This window comes from Corvus hawaiiensis, chromosome Z, assembly GCF_020740725.1.
Source record: "Corvus hawaiiensis isolate bCorHaw1 chromosome Z, bCorHaw1.pri.cur, whole genome shotgun sequence".
Lineage (NCBI taxonomy): Eukaryota > Metazoa > Chordata > Aves > Passeriformes > Corvidae > Corvus > Corvus hawaiiensis.
In genome coordinates, this window is record NC_063255.1 from 38041952 (window position 1) to 38065199 (window position 23248).

The 23248-nt window shown below is 40.4% G+C and overlaps 2 protein-coding genes and 1 long non-coding RNA gene across 10 annotated transcripts in view; 2 read left to right on the plus strand and 1 right to left on the minus strand.

Annotated features, from left to right (window-relative positions):
• The window catches only part of LOC125319851, a 75314-nt gene extending 70641 nt beyond the window's left edge, over nucleotides 1–4673 (minus strand). Inside the window, exons 1-2 of the long non-coding RNA XR_007200918.1 lie at nucleotides 4593–4673; nucleotides 1218–1317 (exon numbers count right to left, since the gene is read on the minus strand). This is a non-coding gene — a long non-coding RNA (uncharacterized LOC125319851). The remainder of the gene's footprint in view (nucleotides 1–1217; nucleotides 1318–4592) is intronic.
• A 216-nt stretch (nucleotides 4674–4889) lies between these two features.
• Nucleotides 4890–9432, plus strand: PRXL2C (peroxiredoxin like 2C). The gene is made up of 6 exons (XM_048291534.1): nucleotides 4890–5099; nucleotides 5576–5644; nucleotides 7168–7221; nucleotides 7664–7769; nucleotides 8008–8139; nucleotides 8763–9432. Exons 1-6 carry the CDS (start codon nucleotides 4908–4910, stop codon nucleotides 8888–8890), a joined length of 681 nt encoding a protein of 226 aa, XP_048147491.1. The 5' UTR covers nucleotides 4890–4907; the 3' UTR covers nucleotides 8891–9432.
• Nucleotides 9433–11956: 2524 nt separating this feature from the next.
• CDC14B (cell division cycle 14B) overlaps nucleotides 11957–23248 on the plus strand; it is a 52344-nt gene continuing 41052 nt past the window's right edge. For 3 of the 8 annotated variants that reach the window (XM_048292233.1, XM_048292237.1, XM_048292234.1), the window contains exons 1-4: nucleotides 11959–12249; nucleotides 20067–20160; nucleotides 21043–21118; nucleotides 23064–23156. In XM_048292233.1, the coding sequence (XP_048148190.1) occupies nucleotides 12090–12249; nucleotides 20067–20160; nucleotides 21043–21118; nucleotides 23064–23156 (423 nt within the window). In that variant the 5' untranslated portion in view covers nucleotides 11959–12089. Of the gene's footprint in view, nucleotides 12250–17416; nucleotides 17490–20066; nucleotides 20161–21042; nucleotides 21119–23063; nucleotides 23157–23248 lie in introns of those variants that run through there. The other 5 variants (XM_048292232.1, XM_048292235.1, XM_048292239.1 and 2 more) reach the window with 4 other exon arrangements.

Consider the following 23248-nt stretch of genomic DNA (forward strand, 5'->3'; position numbering starts at 1 on the left):
CTGGACATGGTGCACCCAAAGATCCTTAAAATAAATACTGAGTTAAAACCCCTTTTTCCCTTCTAACCGTGTTTGATTCTTGATTTTAAGACCAGGAAAAGGCAAAAATGTAAGCAAAAAACCGGAGGAGGGGGGGGGGGAGGGGGGGGGAGGAGAGAACTTTAAAAAGGAAAAGTATCTAAAGTTTTCAAGGAAGTTTTGTTTACCTTGCAAGATACCAGTCTTAAGTAAAGCTTAATTTGGCCTGAACACCCCATGAAACCACCCCTGTTTTTCTTCACATTCTTTATTTTTTAATCTTCTCATCTGGTTTACACTAATGATAATTAGCTTACTTTCTAAGAGCCTTATTGCTAACAAGATACAAGATAATTCTGTTTGGCCAGTCTGGATTGTAGCATATATTTTGTTTGCTTTTTGACCATGTCTCATCTATTTAAGTAGTAATTTGCTTCCTCTTAGTTCTTTTATAAAAGATTCAAACCAGTGGCACTTAGAGTAAATAAACAGCGTCTTCACACATAATTTACTACTCTTGGCATATAGATGGTCACCTCTGTTTCTCATTTGCAGCACAGAGAGTAGGTAGCTGAAAAACAGAAATAGATCAAATTCAGAGAGTTCTTACAAAATGCATTAAAAATGCCCTTTGTGCCTTGAGGCTATATTAAATAAAATGTGCATACTTCACTTAATACTGTTATTTTATTGTGTAGTAAAGTTTGTACTGCTGCTCTCTGTGTAGGGTTTGCATTATGAAACTAAATATATCAGACATAAGAGAAGAAATATTTTCTTGCCATATGCCATTATAATCCTTGAACTATTTGAGTAGATTTTAAATTACATTTCTATTATCTGTGTTGTGAAACAACAGTGAGTTAATATGAAACACATACTGATACTCTGATGCTGCAGCCAGACTTATGAAGCCCTTTAGTCTGGTAAATAATCTTGAATTTTTAAAGGGAGACAAAAAGCACAACTTAGGCAAGCTTTGATACCGCAATAATTCCCCCTTCAGGGAAAAAAACAAACAACCAACCTCCCCTCAACAAACAAAAACAGAGAAACAAACCAAACCAAACATAAAACCACATACACAAAACCAACAAACGAAAAAACAACCACAAAACACAAAGCAGGAAGCAAAACTAATGAGAAACAACATCGGGATGAGAACACACAGCAGATAGCAAAACTGGAGATGAACTCACCATTTTCAAAATTTCTTTCAAGGCTTCAAATTACTGTCCTTGCTGGTCAGAAGAATCACTTCATGATGCTATTCAAACATACCCCCAGGATATCGTGACACTAAGGGAACAATGAAAGGCAGACATAAAGGAAAAAGCCTCTTATCATAGAAACATAAAATAGTTTGAGTTGGAAGGGACCTTAAAGATCACCTAGTTCTGCTCCCCTGCCATGGGTCGGGAACCTTCCCCTACACCAGTTTGCTCCACGCCCCATTCAGCCTGGCCTTGAACACTGTCAGGAACAGGGAGACCACAACTTCTCTCACCACCCTCATAGAGAAAAAACTGTCTTATCTACAGGACAGTCCACATTTTTACTCCTTTGTAATTACAACAGCAGTTTAAAAACAAGTCATTCTTAGCTGGTGTTTAGCATGATGTTTTTCCCTGGAATTGTAAACACTAATTTATTTTTTGCTGATAAGTAATAACCATGTTATCTCTAGCTAAACAATATTAGATTAACAAGAAGAACAAATATCCTTGTGCTAAATAAACAGTACATCATGTAGTAAATTGATAATAACAGGTTGCTGTACAAACAAACACCATATACTCTAGGTGGTGCATTTATGGTATTGATACAGGCCACACCTCTCTTGTCAAATATTTTGTTCAGCTGCTGTATATAAAGGAATTAAGGCTGCATAATTACAGCTGGTTTTTTGTTTCACTAGTCAATACAGAACAAACAATTTAACTGCCATCTTTGCGTAATTATTGTTTTCCCTCTTGAAATGGTAGGAATTTGAGTTTCTTATCCACAGTACAAAGTAACCCAATCCTTGATTAATTAAATATTAGCTAAGTTTCTTTCTACAACTGTAAATTGCAGTGCAGTGAGGAGTGACTTGCATCCTGAATCAAAATTATTAATGTAAGTGCACTGATTGATTCTCCTTAAGACAATGAAAAATACATCACTCTGACACATGTGGTTCTTTAAGTTATCCACATTTCTATATTTGTAACCTATAAAGACAAGATGGGAAAGGAAAGAAAAGGAAATTTCCCTGTCCACAGCACACACTAAAGAATTATGTGGTTCTAGTAGACTGCACACTTTGACAGTTGGTACTGTCCAGAGTATCAGCACATAGGGATTCTTTCTTCCCATCTAAGTGAAACTTATGTCTGCACTTCTGTTAAGTATATATTAATGTAAGACTTTAAGCTTCAGCTTTCAAAACGTGGCTGCTAATTTTGAGTGTTTCCTCTTTCAGAGAACAAGTCAGAATACAACTGCCTTTGCTTCTGTTCTTTCTCTGTAAAACTGGGGGTGACAGCAATTTGTATTCTAGCAACACTTAGGATTCTCCACTAAAAGTTAGAAACATGCTGTTTGAGGGGCTTTAGGGAATGCTTTGGCAAATATCCTCAGAAGAAAGTTGCTGTTGCTCACTTGTATACTGCTGAAACCAGCTGTTAAGGATGTGCTTCTTCAGCTAGTTTAAGGAGGCCAAGTTACATAAATAAAGCAAAGTCTGCAGGCAGTCTTCATTGGCCTAGTAGGAATGATTACCGACTCTCCCAGACAGGCAGAGTGCCTCTCTTGGGCTCCTCAGATTTCATTTCAAATCAAGAAAGAACAAGCTCTCTGGATGCTCAAGATCAACTATGTACAGACTGACCCGGGGCAGTATCCTCTGAGTTTGTGACACCACAATGCCCAATTCTTTTCATCAGCAGTCTCATCCCCATGTGTGCTCCCAGTCAGAGGCTGCAGCAGCAGATCCCCTACAGTGATATGACTGCCTCTTCTGATTTCCAGCTGCAGTGGCAAAGGCTCTGGTCCAAGCCCTACTGACGATCGACTGTTGAGCTGTGCCCCAGAGCCCTGCCCAGTGCTACCCTGTTTTACTGCAGGCATAACACAGCGAGGTTACAGCCTATCCTACAGCTTCAAGATGCAGACCAAAGCCTGTCAAAAGTCGTCAGTTCTCTGCTTTGTTATGTCCTGAAGTAGTCTAGTGTAGTCAGCACATTCCCATTAGTACTGCTGAGGGAGATGCAGAGCACTGCTGCACAGCTCACAGTTTAGTTTATGAACTGCCAGTGGAAGAAATGTGTTGGACAGCATACTGGTAACTGAACAAGGAAGCCTGATGAGAACAACAATGGGGAATACTGCCCGAATTATTTCAGAATCATAGAATCACTTAGGTTGGAAAATACCTTTAAAATCATTGGGTCCAATTGCATCTAGCAGAATTTTAAATTTCAAAATTTTCCAAAGTTCTTTACTAATCTGTACTAATTTGAATTCATCACCTTTTAAATCAAATTCCTTGTGAGGACATACTGAGCGGCAAGATTTAACATGTTCTATTGATGCCATGAAGATTTTTGCCTTTTCTTTTATACCCCTGTTATACCTTCTTACAGCTTCTGTATTCCTAGTGCTTTTGCCTACATTCTTGGACTTGTTTGTTAAGCTAAGAGACTAAACATTTTAGAGGCTTCGTAGCTAGGGATCAGTGTGCCTCAGACCCCAAGGTCCTCTCCAGAACACATTCTGTAAACTAAGATAGAACCATCCAGGGGAAGGTTCCTTGGGGAGGAGGGGGCTCACTTGAGCCTCTCATTGGGGAATCTTTGATAGATATGCTAATTAGTAAAACCTATAATGTTATACCCAATGTTGGGGGGACGCGGAGAAGAGGAGAGACACAGAGACACAGGGAAAGACTCGGTGGGGTACATCTCGATGCATATGACCTGGACGTGTACACCTAAGGATCCTTAAAAATAAATACCAAGGTAAAATCCCTTTTCCCCTTCTAACAGTGTATGCCTCTTGATTTTAAGACTAGGAAAAGGCATCACTATGTGCTCACTCCCCCTAATATAAAAGCAGTGGGCTTAACCCAAAGCACAGGGGACATAAGTTTAAATAACATTAACATTTAGACCCTGGGGCAGTCTGCCAAGAGAAACTTTGGAGTTAATACAATCAGAGAGTTTCACAAAGCAGAATAACTTCTGGAGATCCCCCAGTCCTATTGTGTCTGACACTTCTTTTTCCTCTGCCCACTAAGAAAAGTACCCTCATCCTCGTAAGCTTTCCGCTGACACAACAATCTAAGAGACTACAATACTCTTCCAACAACCTAGCAGTTTTCTTATTTTAAGGACTGTTCATTCATTTCTGCGTGCACTCGAGCATCTTCTGCTATTCAGCTCTCAAGGTACTGTGAAGCTCTGCTTTTGCAGGAATAGGGACACCGAGTTTGGTGTGTTCTTTGATACAGCAGCTCGACAGCTCCTCAAGAACAGTTTTCTATCTCGCTTACGGCCCGCAGTGCTGCGGCCTCCCGCAAAGCGAACGCCGACCTCGAGGCCGTAAGACCATGTTACCGGTCCTGCTCGCACGCCATTCCTGGGAAGCTCCGGGTGACTTCCCTATGTTTCCCGGGCACAAACCGCACGCCGGCCGTGGCTGATGGACGCGCAGCGGTTTCGGCCGCAGGTTTCTCGCTCTGTCCATCCGAACACCGAGCTCCTCCTGGACCGCGGCGCGGCTGCCCGAGGTCGCTCCCGCGGACGGGAACGAGCCGCCCCGCTCCACCCCGGCCCCGTCGCTTCCTCGCCGTCGCACAACGCCCAGCGCCTTTCCGCTCCAGCTCCGCCTTTCCTTTCGGCGCTCCCATGGCCGGGCCGCCGGCGCCCCCGGTCACGCAGCAGGTCGGGCGGGCGCGGGGCTGCGGGCGGCGGCCGGAGCGGCCGGAGCAGGAGCAGCTGCGGGAGGCCGCCCGCTGCCTGGTGCTGGACGCGGACGGGAGCAGCGTCCCCTTCCAGGCCCTGTACGGGGAGCAGAAAGCGATCGTGGTGTTCGTGCGGGTGAGGAGGGGCCGTCGCGGGGCCCAGCCCGGCTCCCGGCGGGGCTGTGTGAGGGCGGGGGTGCGGGGGCTCAGCACGGGCTCGGCTGGAGCGGACGGGGAAGAAAGCACAAAGGAGATCAGTGCTGCTCCTGAGACCCCCTGTTCTTTGGTAAAGTGACACACTATTCACCAGAAAGGAAATACTTCTTCAGCCGGGTGTTTAGGGAAACAAGTATCATGTTCCTTGATTTCCCAGCTGTCGAGCCAGCTATCACATTCCTAAAATATCTAGAGATAAAAATATTTGCAAGGCTGCAGGCCCAGTGTCCTTGTTCAGGCTTGGATTAAACCAGTATCCTAATCCAAATTTGGTGGCTGGAATCTTTCCCATTCCTTGTTCCGGATCACCTCCAAAGTGGGTGCAGCCCAAAGTCTACTGCTTCATTGCTGTGCAGTTTTATCTGTTCCTGACACATTCAACTGGGTATGTTGCAGAATTTTTTGTGTTACGCCTGTAAGGAGTATGTAGAAGATCTGGCAAAAGTCCCCAAAGCATTTTTACAAGTAAGTACTCTGCCATTAATGTTTGTGGCTGCAATCAAGCAGATTTGTTATGTCCAACTACAGGCTTATGTAAGGCTTCTAGGAATAAAAAAATGGCTCAGAAGAAGCACTTTCATTGTTTGCTGCAAAAGCAATAATGAATCTGCCTAGGAGACACAGGAAAGGATTTATGGCACTACACACTGTTGCAGCAGCATTATTTCTCCCTGCCCTATTAGCTTGGTGCTCTTTTTACTGCTGTGTTCAGAACAGTTAGACAACATCTGACAGGCATTTCTTTTGGTATTAGCAGTGCCCTGGACAGCTGTCTTCTGACTGCTAACTAGTGCCCTTTCCATTATGTTAGTAGAGCTAACTGATGGTTGTGCACGGAACAAGATCAGAAAATTGATCTGGATTAAAAATAGTATCTTTTTCTATGGTGATCTGTAAGCTGCATTAATAGTGTATCCTGCTCTCCAGGCAGCTGCACAAACAGGAATGACAGCGACAGAAAGGAGAAGTAGAGTGGGTAGGGGTTGCTATCGATGTGTATTTGTTGGGTGGTAGGAGACACCAGAGAAGACAATGATCTCCTGCTAAATGTGGAAGGTCAATCTGTCTCTCCTAGACTGCTGATTGAAATTCTGTCAAACTTTATTCCCAACAGCAGCATAGCCAATGACAGAGACTCAGGTCATTGCTGACAGAAACAGCAACTCTAAGTCCATCTGAGATGGACTAGGAATTTGTGGACAAAAATAGGCAATTTCTTTGTCAGCTTCCCTTCTCAGGACAGATATTTCTAAACTGTTTGATCAGTGTTACTCAAAAGGACATTTTCTTAATTTGGCTCCTCAAATAAATGTATACAGAGAGTCAAAAATATCCACACTTTTCTTAGTGCAAGTATTCTGGTTTTAGGAGGGTGTCTTTTCATAACAAGCAAAATGATTTTATATGGGCAATGATTTTATATGGGAAGGGCAAGTATTACACCCTAGCAGAACAACCTTACACTTACTAACTGTTTTACTGATACCTAAATGGACTTCAGATTTCGCCCCTGTTTTAGACTCAGGCCTAAGGTTGCACCTGCAATAGACAGCAGTGCATGTGAATGCAAGTTATATCTATTAATGGGTGTCCACGTATGTGAATCATAGATGTTTGGGCACCATTTGGGCTGCTTCTTTAGATGTAGGTGCAACTGAGTGGAAATTTTGAGTTCCAAAATCATAATACGTTCTAATCAATTGAAAAGACAATCCTACCAACGCTGCAGGAAACTCAAAGTTTACGCACCTGTAATTTAAAAGTTATCTTTAAAAATAATTTTTCACTTAATAAATTAATGTAGCTGCTAATTGCGGGTGATATACAAAAGTGCAGTCTCCAAACATGTAAGTAATGTTAACGTCAAATAATTTTAAGTCAGTGCTCTGCAATCACTAACTTGGAATACCAGATTCTGTTAATGTTCTGAAGTCATGTGGAAACACCCAGTTCCTCTTTACAGCTTCAGTACCCATGTTCTGTTCCAGGAATCAAATGTGAGGCTTATAGTTATTGGACAGTCATCATATCATCACATCAAGGTAAATAAAGTAGACATTAAATACAATGTATCTTCTATTGTGTCTTAATGGTCTGTATTGAGGGATTTGTTTTGCTTGAAAAGGTGGTCTTTTGCAATGGCAATAAAAAAGGATAGTATTCATGAGGCAATTCTAATAGCAATACATGAGTAAAGCAAGTAATTAAAACTTTCAGTTTAAAAACCACCAGGGGTTGCTACGGAAACATCTTTTCCTGATTTCACTGGAAGCTTTGTTTTAATAGAAGCTTTGAGGCTAAAAAATTTTCCACTTTAACATAACAAACACACAGTTTTCAAATAAGGGGGGAAGGTGGAGCTGGCAGGGCGTCAGTAATTTTTCTGTTGTCAGTAGACCCTAACTAGTTACTGCCTTAACCTTACAGATATTACTTCTTATTTTTGTGTGTGTATGTGTGTGTATGTACACCTCTGTTTTGCAGCCCTTTTGCAGTTTAACTGGGTATACACATGAAATGTATGTAGATCCACAAAGGGAAATTTATAAAATACTTGGCATGAAAAGAGGTGAAGGTAATAAAGTATCAGGTAAGAATACTTTTCTCATCTTATTTAGACTTTCACAAACAAAACAAAAATGCTCTGATAAAATAGTATGGCCACAATGTAAAGAGTGAGTTGCCCACCAGACTGTCTCTCATAGGCTATATTTTGAGAAAACACTGATAGTCAGGAATCTCTAAACTATTCACAGCAGCTGTTCAATGTTGTTGTTCTTATATACTTTCGTATTTCTAGATAACGAGTGTTTTGTGGTTTTGTTTAGTTCAGAGCCCTCATGTGAAATCAAACACACTTCTGGGAAGCATTAGGAGTATATGGAGAGCAATGACTGGCCCAGCTTTTGATTTTCAAGGAGACCCTGCTCAGCAGGGAGGAGCTTTGATTATAGGCCCAGGTGAGCTGCTTTGTTTTGTGTGAAAGTTACAACTGTCTCATTCCGCTGTTTGCTGCCATCTCGCCTGCTGTCCCTGTGGGTCCCAAGGAGACAGTCTTGTGTTGAACTTGTGTGATTTCTGTCGCATGAAGGAATCTGCAAAGTGTCATTTTGTAGTCCTATCTCCCACAGAGGTGGCATAAACCTGATCACAGTCCTGCAGAAATTGATTGGAGTGCTGATGGAACAACTGCCTCAAAGTTTGGAGGGTTTTCTTGACATCGTGGTATTTACCTACATTCTGCTTGCACATTTGATTTGAGGCATTTAATGTGGTTTTAGTAGAGAAGCAGAATGTGAAGGGGGAATTGCAACATGACAGTCATCACATTATTAGGAAACATCATGCTACAGCAGATTTAAACTAGTTAGGTGCTTCAGTGTTTCTTGCTTCTTTAACATAATTAAAATTCAAACATAATTAAACAATTGTCATTGTTTAAAATACAGTATATTGTGCAGTCTATAGGACTAGTACACATTTGTACGATAACTGGTAGGTAGTCAGAATGCTGCTTCAATTCACTTACATCTTTGAATAAATAAATATTTATTCAATAATTTACATGTTATTCTCATTCCAGGCAATGAAGTTCATTTTTTGCACCTTGATAAAAACAGGCTGGATCATGTTCCCATTAATACAGTTTTGCAGCTGGCAGGAGTTAAAACAGTGAATTTCTCAAACAAACCCCAGATTATTGACATATGACACTGATGTAATATATACTTTTTCTTTAAATTCGTGCTCTACAAGAACAGTTCTCCAGTGAATTCCAACAAGCATCGGTTCTGTTGTGTCTTTGTGGGACATCTGAAACCTTATGTAGAAAATAAAAGCATAAAATAAACTACCTGACTCTAGAGAGAGACACAAAAGCGCTATTTCCATTGAATACAAGATAATAGAAACTAAAACTCAGCTGAGAATGATTGCAAAACATCCTGCAGCTTATTATTGCCTCATCAAACAATATTGGTAATATATTTTAAAAATCATTGTTCAAGGTGCACTAAACTAAAAAATCAGACTTTGCTCAGGAAGAATTTGGGATTCTTGCCTTCAGCAGATCAACATGGGCTTTCAATCCAAGACTTCTCAGAATTCTTTTAAAGCTTCCACCACTGTATGACAATTTTGTATGTCACAATTTTGAACACCTGGACTTAAGCTTATGCCTACTTTTGCATCAGGCACTGGCAGAAGTTATGAAATACATTTCACAATTTCAAATAAATATTTTAAATACATCATCCTGTATTGTCTGCAATTCTTTTGTGTGGTACAAAAATGTGGGTTTTAAGACCAAAGAGGTATGTCTTAAATTCATATCTGATCAGATTATCAGTTTTAGAGTAAGCCAAATTATTTGTTTTCCTATGAAGATTTGCAGCAGAATGTTCTCCCTTTGTATGTATGTACTTTCTGTCAGAGCAAGAGGTCTCTGAAAAAATTATCCTTAGTTATTTCTTAGACAACTGAAGTAAGCATAACAGCGTTCTGGTTTGCAGTTCTGGCATATTTCATATTAACCATTTATCTACAAATGTTTATGTTCAACATCTATTGCTTTCATTAAGGTAGATGTGCCCTCTTTCATCCAGGAGACACTTCCTTTTAGCAATTTGAAAAAAAAAATTTCCAAGATTTATGGAGGAGCATATCCTTTTCTGCAATCTCTGATCTTTGACCTTCACTGTAAAATGCTACCATCCATACATACATGTCTCAACTACAAATTTTCTCCCTTTTTAAGCTTTAATGAAATTGTAAAATGGCTTTTCGTGAAGATGTTTGTTCCTGCATCCATTAAGGTCACTGACAGGCCCAGAGCAAGGTCTGCAAAGCTTTACACCATTAAGAGCATGTGAAATTAAATGCACTGTTCCTTGATGAAAAATAAAAAGCTTGCTTAAGAAACATAACAATACTGAAAAAAGTAATTCTATTAAAGATACTATGCTTTAGCAACTTCTTCATTACACCCTATTTTGATACTATGCGTTTAGAAGAAGGATATTATTAATAGAAAAGTACTGTTGTAAGTTCTCTGCTTTGATTAACAGCACTCAGCACAGGGCTAAAGGTAGTCTTGTGCAGACTCTGAACCCCTGTGATTTCAGGGCTGGCCAGAGGCTTCCTCAAACTTGGCATAACAGACTGGGACAGGCAAGCAGCTGAGGCTCACAGGGGAATGAAGTCTGCTCTTCATGAACCACTGCCCCTACAGTCACAAATAAGGAGCTGCCTCCTCCTTCCAGCACTGCTCCTGCTCACCAATATTTTTCAGCATGCCAGAAACTCTGGAATGCATCTGCCTCTCTGCCTTATGTTACTTAAACAACAGACAAAAGCAGGCTGGAAAAGTGGTCATATGTTTATAAAATAAAGACAATAAGCACAGAAAAATTATTTTCAAAGAGAATGAATGATGAATACTCATTTTATTTGTAGAGCTTCCACACTGCTTCATTCACCTGATAATCACAGTCAAGGACACTGATTCTTATTCCACTTTTGTTTTGCAGTTTTTGTTGTTCTTGGTGCTTTTGATTTTAAAGGAAATGTTCTAGCTGCCTCCCTGATTGTTTTGCTTTTAGTAGAATTAAAAAATATATACAATGGTAATAGTTCTGTTGGTCCTAATAAATGCATTTAACTAACTATAGCTGAAAGAACTATGGACTGTTAAAAGGTATTGGAATGAATTAAGCTGTAGTTTTCCAGCTCTTTACGTTCAAGTCATCCACCCTCACCATTTCAATACCGACAAGAACCATACCACAACCTCTGTATTATCCCAGGAAAATAATTTCTTCAGAAAGGCTCACAAACTGCAGACAAACAAAGAGGGAGGAAAGAGAGGAGGATTCAGCACAAGAGCTGAAATGTCCTAATCAAGGCATCGGCCCTGCTTTTTGCATCTGGCAACAGCTTCAGAGAGTTTGCTGGAGCACTGCGAGACAATGACTACCACATTCATAATAAATTGGAACAACGATGGCCAACAATCCTTGGATGAATTTGTTTCCGAAGTGTCAGCAGACTTTTAGGTCTCTGGTGTTATTTAGAAAAGATATTTTCAAAAAAGTTATACTGTGAAAAGTGGCAACTAGTTTCCAATAGGTTTTCCTCCGTAAGTAGGCAGGCACACTCAGCGACGATTGAGCAGTTCCTTAAGGGCTTTCATCACGGCCAATGAGACGGAGGTGGGAAGGGAGTGGTTTTCAGAAGCTGTTTTACCTACTAGCTTGGTTCAGTGCTACAGCTATTTAAAGTAACTGTGTGTTTCAAAGTATCGCTGTGTCTAAGAGGCAGATTCAAACGCAGTTACTTTAACTTTCCACGAAAGTTCATTTAATGTTCAGACCAGAAGCCTGCATGTACTGGACTGTTTTCAGCTGGCCTTACAAAGGCCTTGCGCCCCTCTTTTGGCACATGTCATGAGGGGCACCTGGAGGACTGCGACGCCCCAGGAGCGGGCGGGGTCCATGCGGATTGCCAAGGGCGGGAGCGGGAGCCCTCCCCCCCGGGGCCGTGATCTCCCATCCCGGCAGCGCCCGGCGCCACGTCAGCAGCGCGGGCCGGGCGCGCGCCCAGCCAGGCGGCGCCCGGGGACGGGGGGGGGCGGCGCGTGCCCCGGCCCACCTGTTACCGCGGCCGCCATGACGTCACTCCCCCGCCGCTCCGCGCCGCTGACGCCACACCGCGCGCCCCAATCAGGGGCGGCCGTTGGGGGTGCGGCGGGCGCTCCGCCGGGCGGGGGGCGAAGGTGCGGCGGGAGGGGGCGGTGTCCGCGGGGACGCGTCAGCCGCCGCCGCCGCCCTCGCCGCCGCGGGGTCCCTCCCCTCCCTCCGGCCGCCCGGTCCCCGCGGGATGAGGGCATCGTAGCGCCGCGGCCGCCTCCGCCATGAAGCGGAAGACCTGGGCCGAGGCGCGGCGCCGCGCAGCCCCGGCGCCGCCCGCGCTGAAGAGGACGCGGGGCGCGACGCCGCGGGCGGCGGGGGGCGAGGCGGAGCGGCGGCGGCAGCTGCCCCCTCCCGGGCCGGAGACCTGCCTGAGGATCGCGGGTGAGGGGGCTGTGCCGGGGGGCGGGGGTGTCCCGGTGTCCCGTCGCGTCCCATCCCGCCGGCGGTGGGCGCCGCTCCGGCCTCGGGTGGGAGACGTGCCCGCGGGGCAGGAAAACTTCCCGCCGGCGCGGTTCCCGGCGGGACTCTGGGGCGCTCGGCAGCCGCTGCCGTCCGGGCGGTGGGTCGGTCGGTCCCCGAGCTCTGGCGTGTCACTCAGCGAAGTGTTGTTGAGAACTGCACCGCTCGTCCGGCGGGATAACTCATCCTGCCGATGTCCCGGTAGCCCGAGCCGCACCGAGCACCAATTGCCTCGTGCTGGCGTTTTCTGCCTGCGAGAGAGAGCAAACGGAAAACAGCGTTAAACACATTTCTGTCCGTTCGACACGTTGTGGGGGGGGGGGGGGGAAAGGAACACATTTCTCCACGTATCGGGGAGATGGATACGCACACACGCACATATCTATGTTTCTCCTGATGCAGTAATATCGGCTAATGGGTAAAATAACGGGCAAACGTCGCGCCGCTTCTTGACACGCAAATGCCAACAGCTTGTGCGGGCAGGTTTGCTCAGTATCGTCCTTCCTTTTCGTGACTCCAGGCTCCCAGCCGCGCTTTGTTTTGGCACAGGAATCTGCCTCTTTTAAGAAGCCTATTGAATCACAGCCAGAAAATTCCGAGTTTGAGTTACCCAGCTAAAGGACGACCTTGAGTTTAGGTTGCCTAACGGCAACAACAACAACAAAAATTACTTTTTAAGTCATGTGTCACGATCTCAGAATTGTAGTGTATTTACAACTTCTCACAGAAAGCAAGAAATAAACCTCCCGGCACATCTCAGTGAAGGGCACAGAAAATGAACAGAAAGTGAACAGAGCAAGCAAAAATATAAAGAACAAACATGCAGAAAAGGTACCAATGTACCTTTTATTTCTGTGCCAAGAAGCAGGAGTCCTTAAATTAACTAGTGTGTCTCCTAGATAACTGTATGCTTAGAAAACCGTAAGATTTTGTTTTGAAAATTTGGCATAGCAATGTAGAAAGAATGTAAACTGCCAGAGCTTACCAGATTCTTATTTTTAAAAAGCTTTAATACTGTCAGGGAGTAAAATCCTAAACATTCCTGCCAAAAATACAGCATTTTAGGCCTCGTCTACCCAGAGAAACATAATGGTGTACTTATCTACAGAACTCTAAGGCTCCAATAACCCCATATGTGTATTTTTTCTATAACAGCAACCATTTATATAGGACATGATGATAGTATGATTTTAAGGTCAAGTGTGGAAACCACTCATGTGATAGATAATGACTTTTTGCTATCAAAGTGATTTCACTACCTGGATCACCACTCAGCCCTGTCCAGCTCACATCTCCAGCAAACAGATCTGTCTAACCATTCTCATGAAGCAGTTGCTTGGATCTGCTAATGTGTGTCTGGCATCAACAGGCCCATTAAATAACTGTATTTTCTCCTTCAAAAAATGTTCACCCATTTAAATTCATTAGAGTGCCCAGGCTTTGACCTGTGTTTTTTCAGTGGGATTTCACTATGTGCAGCAGTACCTAGTATAGTAAATTTGATTAAAGTGCACTAGATTATTATATTTAACAATACTTCATTTTGTCTTGATCTTGCTCTGCACAGTGGCTGCTCTTTATTGTCTAATTTTTAATCCTGATTTGAATTACAGTCTGATTTTTAGTTTGCTACAATGTCATACTTATTTTTTTAAAGAGAAATCTTAGTAAGATAACAGGCTTACCTTTTTATTCAGCTGTTGTAAAGTTATGTCAAAGTTTGAAATGTCAGTTCTGCCTTCTTGTAATGTGGTTCTGAGGAGTTAATTAATAGGCATAGACTGGAGACAAATTAAAGCATAAGGTCTTATTCTTAACGAATGGATGTACTGGTAAATACTTGAACCACTGTAAAAGCTGAGAGATCTGTGTTAGCGTATCTACTTACAGAAACAGTGTCAAACTTACTAAGAACATTGCAGGCTACCCTTATTTTCATCTTTGCAAAAGACAGAAGCGGAACATAAACCCAAATTGCTGTAAAGATTTATGGATCTTTTCTTGTGTGATGTTACATTCATAAACAGCAAAGTTTCAAATCCATTCTAGGAATTTTATACCCAACAGACTTACAATAATCATTGCATTTCTTTATTTTGTAATTGATTGTATGCATCAGCCGTGTGGCAGAATAACTATTAATCTGAACTGTCTAAATTTTTTTGTTTACTATTAAGGCTAGTTCAAGAAAGCTGTCCTTTTAAAAAAATTGTTTATTTTGGTCTATTAAGATGCATGGTAAGCTTTATCATTGTCTCTTTGTCGACTAGTGCACGAGGCTTGCTGGTATGAATTCAATTTGCTGGAACTGAATGCATTTCTTCTGTTTATTAGAAGCATATTCCCATATCCTTCTGATCTCTGAGAGAAGTAATTTATATGATCTAAATAAAATGTAGCAATGCTCTGTGAGATGCTTGAAAGCTGTTCATTTCCTTTCCTCGGCTGCTTTTCTTTCTCATTGCTCTGATTTTATAAACAACATTTTAAAGAAGAGGTGGAATTATAATGCATAAACCTCAGGCAAAAGGTGTGGGTTTCTCTCTCACCTATTTTCAGTAGTGAATTTTAAAATGAAATAACTACAACAACTATACTTGAAATTAAATTTCAAGTGATACAAGGTCATGGGTCATTTCTTGACATTTGATTGTTCTTCCTGCTGAATGTATATCCAGTTTGTTTACAGTATGGAACTAGCATCTTAAAGGATGCTCTAAGCTGCAGTGTATATACCTATTTTTTTTCCTTCATTGAGAATAATTTTGCTTATACTGTCAGTTGGAGTTGATAATTAAATATTCATTTTAATGTATTCATTGTTATGTGGATTGGTTTTTTGGTTTTGTAGTGCGGTTTGGTTTTTTTTTTCCAAACCATTAAATGGTCTTTTTCCAGGAGTGCTGGCTTGTCATTATAAACTTTGTGTGCCCAAATTTTGTGTATTTTTCTAGAATGCTAAGGACACTTCTAATAAGTTCCATTAAGCTTCCAATATTTTGACTGTCACCACTTTCAATTAGTTTTTATTATGCTGCTATCTCAGTACCAAACCTGTGCTTGATCTTTTATCAATATGACTTCACTTACTTTTGAGTCTTTCCCAAAGTTAAGATTTTAAATACATGTTTAAGGCTTTTAGTGTCTAATCCAGCACTGAAAGCACATGAACATATGTATTCTTGTGTATCAGTCAAGAGCAGCAGAGTGGAAGCTCTCTCTATAAGTGAAGTAACAGTGTTGATCAGTCATAACATGGCACTGAAAATAATGCTTTCATAGTTTTTTGTTTAAAAAAAAAGTTCCTTTATCTTTTTAGTGTGCTTTCATTTCCTTTATCACAGTCCAGGCTGTTGTTCTAATTGCCAACTCTATCATTAGCTAAATTTGAAATATAGTGATGTCTGAATGAATTTTTTCAAGGATAGAAAGGCTAAAAAGAAAATCTTAAACAACTTTGCTTTTTGTCTTGTCATTGCAACAGGATTTGCCTTTTACGTTTTCTCTCATGTCTTTCAAATATTTTGAAGTTTTTTAAGTCAAACACGACAAAATTCCATATACCAACTCTGAGTTTAGATATACACTCCTCTTACAATAATAAAAACTCTTTGGTTGCATTCCTGATGATTCAAAACAGACTAGCATTGGGTTTTGTAGTACTGTCAGTCTCTTGAGTTTCTCTTCTAAGGCATCTATTTAACAATAGAACTGTAGAATTTCTGTTTGTATTAAATAATGTTTGCTGATCATATGCAGACTTGTCTTGCCACTAGTGCCTGTTTACTATTTAGTTGTCACTTAAAGTCATGGAATGACTTAGGTTGGAGGAAGCCTCTAAAATCATCAAGTCCAACTGTAATTCTTGAATTAATGAAATTTCTGTCTTGAAGGCCTGTGCAGCACAACCTGAGAAGCATCAGGCTTTTTGAGAGTAAAGGAAGGAGATTATTTTTTCATCTCTAAATTCACATTAATGTGATTTTGAAGTGGTACCTCTCCATTTTCTGTACATCTATTTCCACAGAACACTGTGGCTCTAATAAACAAGCAGAGTGCTTTTGCTTCTGTATACACTCTGCAATTAGCTTGGACAGTCATGCTTGTGTTAGCTTTAGTCTCACTAGTTGAGGTACCAGCAGTAGCTCAGTTAGGGGTATGTAGGCTTATTTTGTTGTACATTGAATGCTTACTCAAAATAATTGCCTGCAGTGACATCCGTGCTTATGTATTTTAACTGTTTTGTTATATAAGGCTGACAAAATTAAGTGTATTTGAAGTATATCTAACATGCTGCAGCCATATCTCCTAACTGCAGAGCAGATGCAGCCTGTAAGGCAGTGAGCCCTACTCTGTTGTTCTTCTGAGAGATGATTAGGAAGGTCTGCTCTAGTTTGATAGTTTTAGGATGATTTTTTATCAGAAATTTGCAGGAATTAGGAAGTGCTTAAGTGCTCTATATGTAAATGAAATACTAAAAAGCTAAAATTAGCAAAGGAAACATGGAGATAATGAAAGGGAAGCCTTGCTCTGGTGGTCCAAACCTTTGTGGAATCCTAGTGAAATCAAATCATCAGTCCTTGAGTGTATTATATATATAAACTCTCAATCCTGCAATCAGATCCTTAATGAAGGAATTCTACTTTCTCTTAATTTCTGTTAAAAAAATCAACTCACTAATCCTTGACTAAATAGAACTTGGAATATGTTTGGAAAAAAAAACAGGTAAAAACAGACATGGTGAGTAATACAGCATTTTTCAGATGCTGGACTGGTAAATCAGTAGAAAGGTAAATACACTCACAGGAAATTTCTTTTTTCTAAAATCTCCCCATAGGAAACATGTTAAAAAGATGGAGCCTGCTGTTTACATAATAGGGAGTAATTGTTAGCAGTGCACAGGAATGGACAGCTTGTCAGGATATTGGCATTTGACACACACTGCTCTTACTGTGAGGTACTTCTGTAAACTCATTAAACTCAAGTTTCTTTCAGGTATTTTAAGAATAGCAACAATGAACACAGTTCAGAGAACCATTGCCAATAGCAATTCAGAAGGCCACATACATGCTGCTTGCTCAAGATAGGAATTCTTATTTTTGCTGGACATTTTTGCAAGCTGCAGAAGAATTTCAATAAGAATATGAGCACTGAGGATGCAGGTGATTCTTTTATTCCAAATCCTGTTTAGGAGCAAAATGCTAAATTATTTTAGGTCTTTGACCTGTGTAAATTATATTTGCTTTCATTTTTGTCCTCCTTTTGTATTTGAAGATTTTGGATTGCTCTTTGCAAAGTACTTTGGCATTTTCAAAAATGATGTAAAGTTTCTGTGAAGAAGTTGGAGTGCAAGAAGGTAGTGTCTGAGTACCCACGGTACTCAGTTTGAGTACCACAGTCATTCTTCCCAGACTTTGATGCGGTTATTGTTTGTGTATAATAAAGAGGGAGAGCTCAGTCTAGTCAATAATTAGACTGGCACTTAAGGACAGATGCCATGGAGGGAAAAATCTTGGCTGCATGTTCCTGCTGTTAACCCCCATCAGGCTGGTTCAGTAAGCTAACTCAGAAGATTTTTCCTTGTAAGGAACCTGGTGGCAGCTAGCCATTAAATCAATTTAGAAGTGGTGTGAAATTATAGCTTGGGGCTGCCGTGACATGTGTTTAATCTAGCAATGCCAGTTTAAACACAATCGCATCCTCTCAGTTCTCCTTTCTGCTTCCTCCCTTGCCCTCGGTTCTCCTGTACTCATGTTAGCTCTCATTCTCAGAGCAGAGGGAAGTAAGTAAGCAAGGCAGCTTTTTACCTTCTTTTCCTCTTTTCTTTTTTTCCTTTCCCTTTTCTTTTTTTCTTGCCTTCTTTTTTCCTTTTTTTCCTTTTTTTTCTTTGCTTTTTCCTTTTATTTTTCTTTTATTTTCCTTCTTTTTTTTTTCTTTTTTTTCCTTCTTTTTTTTAGTATTGCCTAGGGATACCTGTTACAGTTTCTAATTCATGCAAATGCACCTTGACACAGTTCAGTGATTAACACAATGGTGGGGAGCCACCTCCAAAAGTCCACCCCCAGGACTGCCTCTCTATGAAGTAGTTTTTGCCATAGCATATTTTGTATCTAGCTGGAGCATTGGTGCACTTGCTTTTCCACACATAATTGACTTTGTAGGCCAGTTTAGCCACTTCTTAGAAATGCACGCATTATTCTAAATTTTATCCTTTGGCTTGTTTTCAGGGGATGATTTGGTAAATGCTGGGAGGTACAGAAGCAGGTAATGCACTTCCCATCTAGGACTGCAGCTGTTCTGGTTACACGATGGGACTATTAGAAATTAAATAAGTAAATTGGGTGCATTGCTTCTGCTAGAGAGTAAGGAAGTAGGTGCCTGACTTGCTTAGGAGGTACTGTACATCCTACTGTTGCTCCTGACATGTAAATGTTTAAACCAAACCACTCACATCAGGCTGCTGTTCTACTGAAATAAGCATTAAGAAAATGTACAATTTTTGGTACATTTTTGGTGTCTGCCTTCACCTTTTGAGATACTAGTGTATGTAGATGAGCACTGAGCATGTGACTGTTAAAATATAGATATGGTAACTCCTTTCATGGCATACTTTGACATGTAATTTCAAGATACAGGTAATGATTTCTAAGTGCTGGTCATGGATGATGTTGTTTTGAAGCTTAAAGTGATTTTTTTTTTACCCCCTGATGTCTAAAAACTGACAGAGTTTTTCTTCATCACAAATCGTGTTTTGAAATAATTCATGCAGGTGATCTGTTTTGATACTTAAATAATATCTCTGTTCTAGGGAACTAATTTGGGGAAACAAAAGCTTTCCTTTTAGGTCTGAATTTTAATCCAAATATTTTATGATGATATTTCTCAGCAGGAGGAAGACAAGTATTGTGGTGGTGCTGCAAGCCTCAATTTTTATTGACCAATTACCGCAAGCATAGCAATTTATAGCAGGAGTACAGTCAGTGTTTAAAGTTCACTGGGGCTTCAGCTTCCCCAGCCATAAAAGTAATTTATATCTATGTGAATATTGCTGGTATTTTTTTCCCCTCTTAACAAAGGAAGCCAGGGCAAGTACAAGATGCCTCCTGCCTGCAGGTACACAGGCTTTGAAGGGGCAGCTGGGGTGGGAATGGAAATTTGAATGGAGATGTCCAGGTGGAGGCTTGGCTGGTGTTCCCATGGGCAGCATGGGCTGCCCTGTTCATCCTTCCCGAGCCTGTTACCTGCAGGCTTTAATTGCATGGCACTACTGTCAAAATCATGGCTTTACAGAAAGAAGTGCCTGTGCTTTGGTGTGAGTGTGCTTCATCATTTAGTTTAACGTAGGTGCTCAGAGGTGCAGAGGGATTTGTGGTTTAGTTTGGGGGGGTGTGGTGTGTGCATTGGTATTTCGAGTGCAACCACCTGCCGAAGGAGGTCTCTGCTCTGTGCGTGGGTGCAAGTCAGGGTCCTGCTATTTTGCGAAGTCATCAAACAAGGAGCACTTTGGGAAAGAATACTTAAGAGCTGGGGATTATGGGAATGCTGCTGAGCAAAAAACCTCCATCTTTGTGTGCTTTGTTTGTTTAACACTGGAGAAATAATAATACCTAATTCAATACTTAAAAGAAGATTTTCTTCATTCTAAACCATTTAAAGTTGTCCCATTGAGAGGTAATACTTCAGACTTTCAGCAAAAAAGCATGATGTTTATAAAAGCTTCCAATTTTCTTGCATTTCAGATCGCCTTTATTTTGCAATTCTCTGCCAAAAACCAAAGAGCGGAGCTGCAAATACCCATTATTTCTGCATAGATGATGAACTTGTGTATGAGAAGTAAGTACCGACTTTTTTTTTTTCTTGTTTTTTTTACAGAAATAAATTAGTCAGAACAACAGCAGTGAGGAATCAGTATCATTGGAGAACTAATTACATGAGTTGGGTCTTCTCAGACCAAACATGCCATGATGATTTATAGACCTTAGAGTGGTTTCTTGCTTTCCCATCAGGATTTCTTAAAAATTTTTCAAAGCAGAAGCTTTCATTATACCCATTCCTGTTAGAAGACACGGGAACACGATACAGCCATATAGATTCAGAAGTGCACATTGAACTGCCAGACTAAAGGGGGTGTCTTTGGTTCCTCATGTATTAAGTGGAATGTCTGAACTTCCTAGAATCAGAGGAAAAAAATGGCAAAGTCAATTCAAGCCTTTATGAGCTGACAATGGATATATTATTTCCCCTGGAGTGAACAATGTTTGCCTTTTACATGATGTGGAATGTTCCTAATTCTTCAACTGGTTTTGATCAAGGGCATGCTTGCTGGTTTTTAACACACTAATCAATCTTTATTCTCTGTGTTCCCTTTTCTCTGGCACTATGTATTACCTCCTTTAAAAGTAAAGCTTATTAGTTCCTCTTAAAATACAGTTTAAAAACTTGTCACAGAGTGATACAGTAGCGCGAAGTAGTTCTTAAAACCTGGATATTAGTATTTTGAATGGTGCTGTGTGAAAAACAAAGACGACAGTCCATGTTTAAAGATGACAAAACCTTTCCTCCAACAAATCAGTACGTGTTTATATAAGAAAGCCTGCTCGTTTTTAGAATGATGTATGTGTATCACGTGTATTATTACTCCTTGCTTTGTGCATCTTGTTAAAAAAAGAGGCATTTACAGGGGTCATGTACAATTCTTCCCCTTTCTTCTAACAGCTTCTATGCAGACTTTGGACCACTCAATCTGGCAATGGTCTACAGATACTGCTGCAAGCTAAATAAGAAATTAAAGGTAATGCTTGGGTTTTTTATTCAAAAGCCAGTATTACTGGCTTTCTAAAAAACAAAAACAAATGAGCCAAAATTTCTTTTATTGTTGTTGTTATGGTTCAGGTGCTTTCCTGTTTTCCTAATCCATCTGAATTCTGAATATGAATGCTAGATTTTATTGAGGTGAATTTAGGGAGGAGGAGGATCAGTATGGAAAACCCACTTAGTTTTAAGAACCAAAAGATGCACAACTGTGGCAGTAGCTATCGTTTAGGTTTTAGAAGATCAGTTGCTAAATGAAAACAGTCTCTTTTATATGAAAAGCTTCTTTCCTGGAATTCAATCCTGTTGGCAATCTGCCAATATTGAGTGAGCTCGAGAGTGCTGTGCTATGCTTTTATTTGAAATGTTTTTTGTTTGACTTGGTCTTCTCCTCTGATACTGACATTCTTCAGTAATTTACAACATTTGATCTTTAGTAGCATTGATAGCATTGGCCTGAAGGAAGATACTCTGCTCCTACTGCAGATTATTATCTCTTACAGGAGCTCAGTAATTTTTTGGGATTGGGCTCTTGATAGAGCGTAGTGTCTTAAAAATGGATTTCTTAAATTAATTAACACAACTGACTACAAGTTAGTTGACCTTTAGTAGATGTTGGAGTGTAAAACCTGTTTGGTAGATAAAAAAGCTTATTTTCCTTAATGTCAATCACAGTTTGCCCGTTCAAATCTCCTTAGATCTTTCTGCCACTGAAGTGTGAAAAGTGGGAAATATACAGCACATTATAGACTAAGAGTGTATTTTTTTTTTTCTTCATTCCTTGATGTCTGTCACAGATAATAGTTTGCATAATTCAGACTTGCTTTATTCTTTAGGTTGGAGAAGCAATTGGCACACACGGGTGGGATGTTGCTGCTCTGTTATTACTAGGGCACTTGCAGAATTATCTCTGGCTAAGCCTGAGATAAACCTGTTTAGTGGTCCGATCTGGGAGATGGTAAACTCCCAGCTGGGTAACTGTGGTTTGCCAGAGATGAGAGTCTCTGATTTTTGTATACAGGATGCTCTGAGGCAACACAAGTCTGTGTTATAGTCCCTTTCCATGTCTTGTGTTTGACATTGGACAGATGTGTTAGGATTTCTGAGAGCATATTTCTGCTACTGATCTGGAGTTTATTTGTCTTGAATGCATTGAATCTAGTATCTTGAGCAAGTAACATTGATATTTAAATGCATAAAATGACATTTTATGATAGCTTAGCAGTTGATCAAAGTGTGCAGTTTCAAGCACATCAGAATTTATTTCAAAAGCCAGTTAGGGGATAACTGCCACCACACGTGTGTGTCCTTTCTATGGACAATTCCATTCCACCCACATTCTAAGATAAATGGAGAAACGGTATGCCATGCCAAGATGACACTTAAAATAATTATTTATGATAAAGTTCAGAAATACTTTCAAAATATTTTAATCTAAGCATGGTTCTGATCCTCAGAAACAAATACTAGTGGATTTATGTACATTTGGGTTTGAAAAATGAATAAAAATGTGTAAATTCTTTAATTTTTAATTCTAAATTATTTAAAAATTTAAAATTTTTGCAACTGTAATATACCTGTAATGCTTTTGAGAATGCCACTTTCTATTCTCATAAATGGCTATCTGTTACATAAGGCATGAAGTCAAAAATGCTAACTAAAAATATGAATGCATTTAAGAAGAAAAAGAAAAGATTTCAGTAATTTGTATCAAAAATTATTTAGGCTGGATACTGGGAAAAATACTGGAAAAACCTGGGTAGGGATGCAGTACAGTTTTCCAAAGCTTCTGAGGGACTACTCTACAGTATTCTTGGTTCTCTCACTGATGAACCATTCCTCTGAATGCATTCCTCTGATTTTATAAAAGAAGGTGTAAAAGGTCTAAAATGCAAAATTATAATCTTGTTCCTTTCTTGATACAGTCATTTTCATTGATAAGGAAGAAAATAATTCATTATACTGGGTTTGATCAGAAAAAGCAAGCAAACGCTGCATTCCTCATAGGCTCCTACGCAGTAAGTATTTAAATTTTTACATCAGCTGCTGACTGTGTTAATTTTTTCATACTAAATTTTTAGAAGAGCAAGATAAAAACAATTGTTTTCTC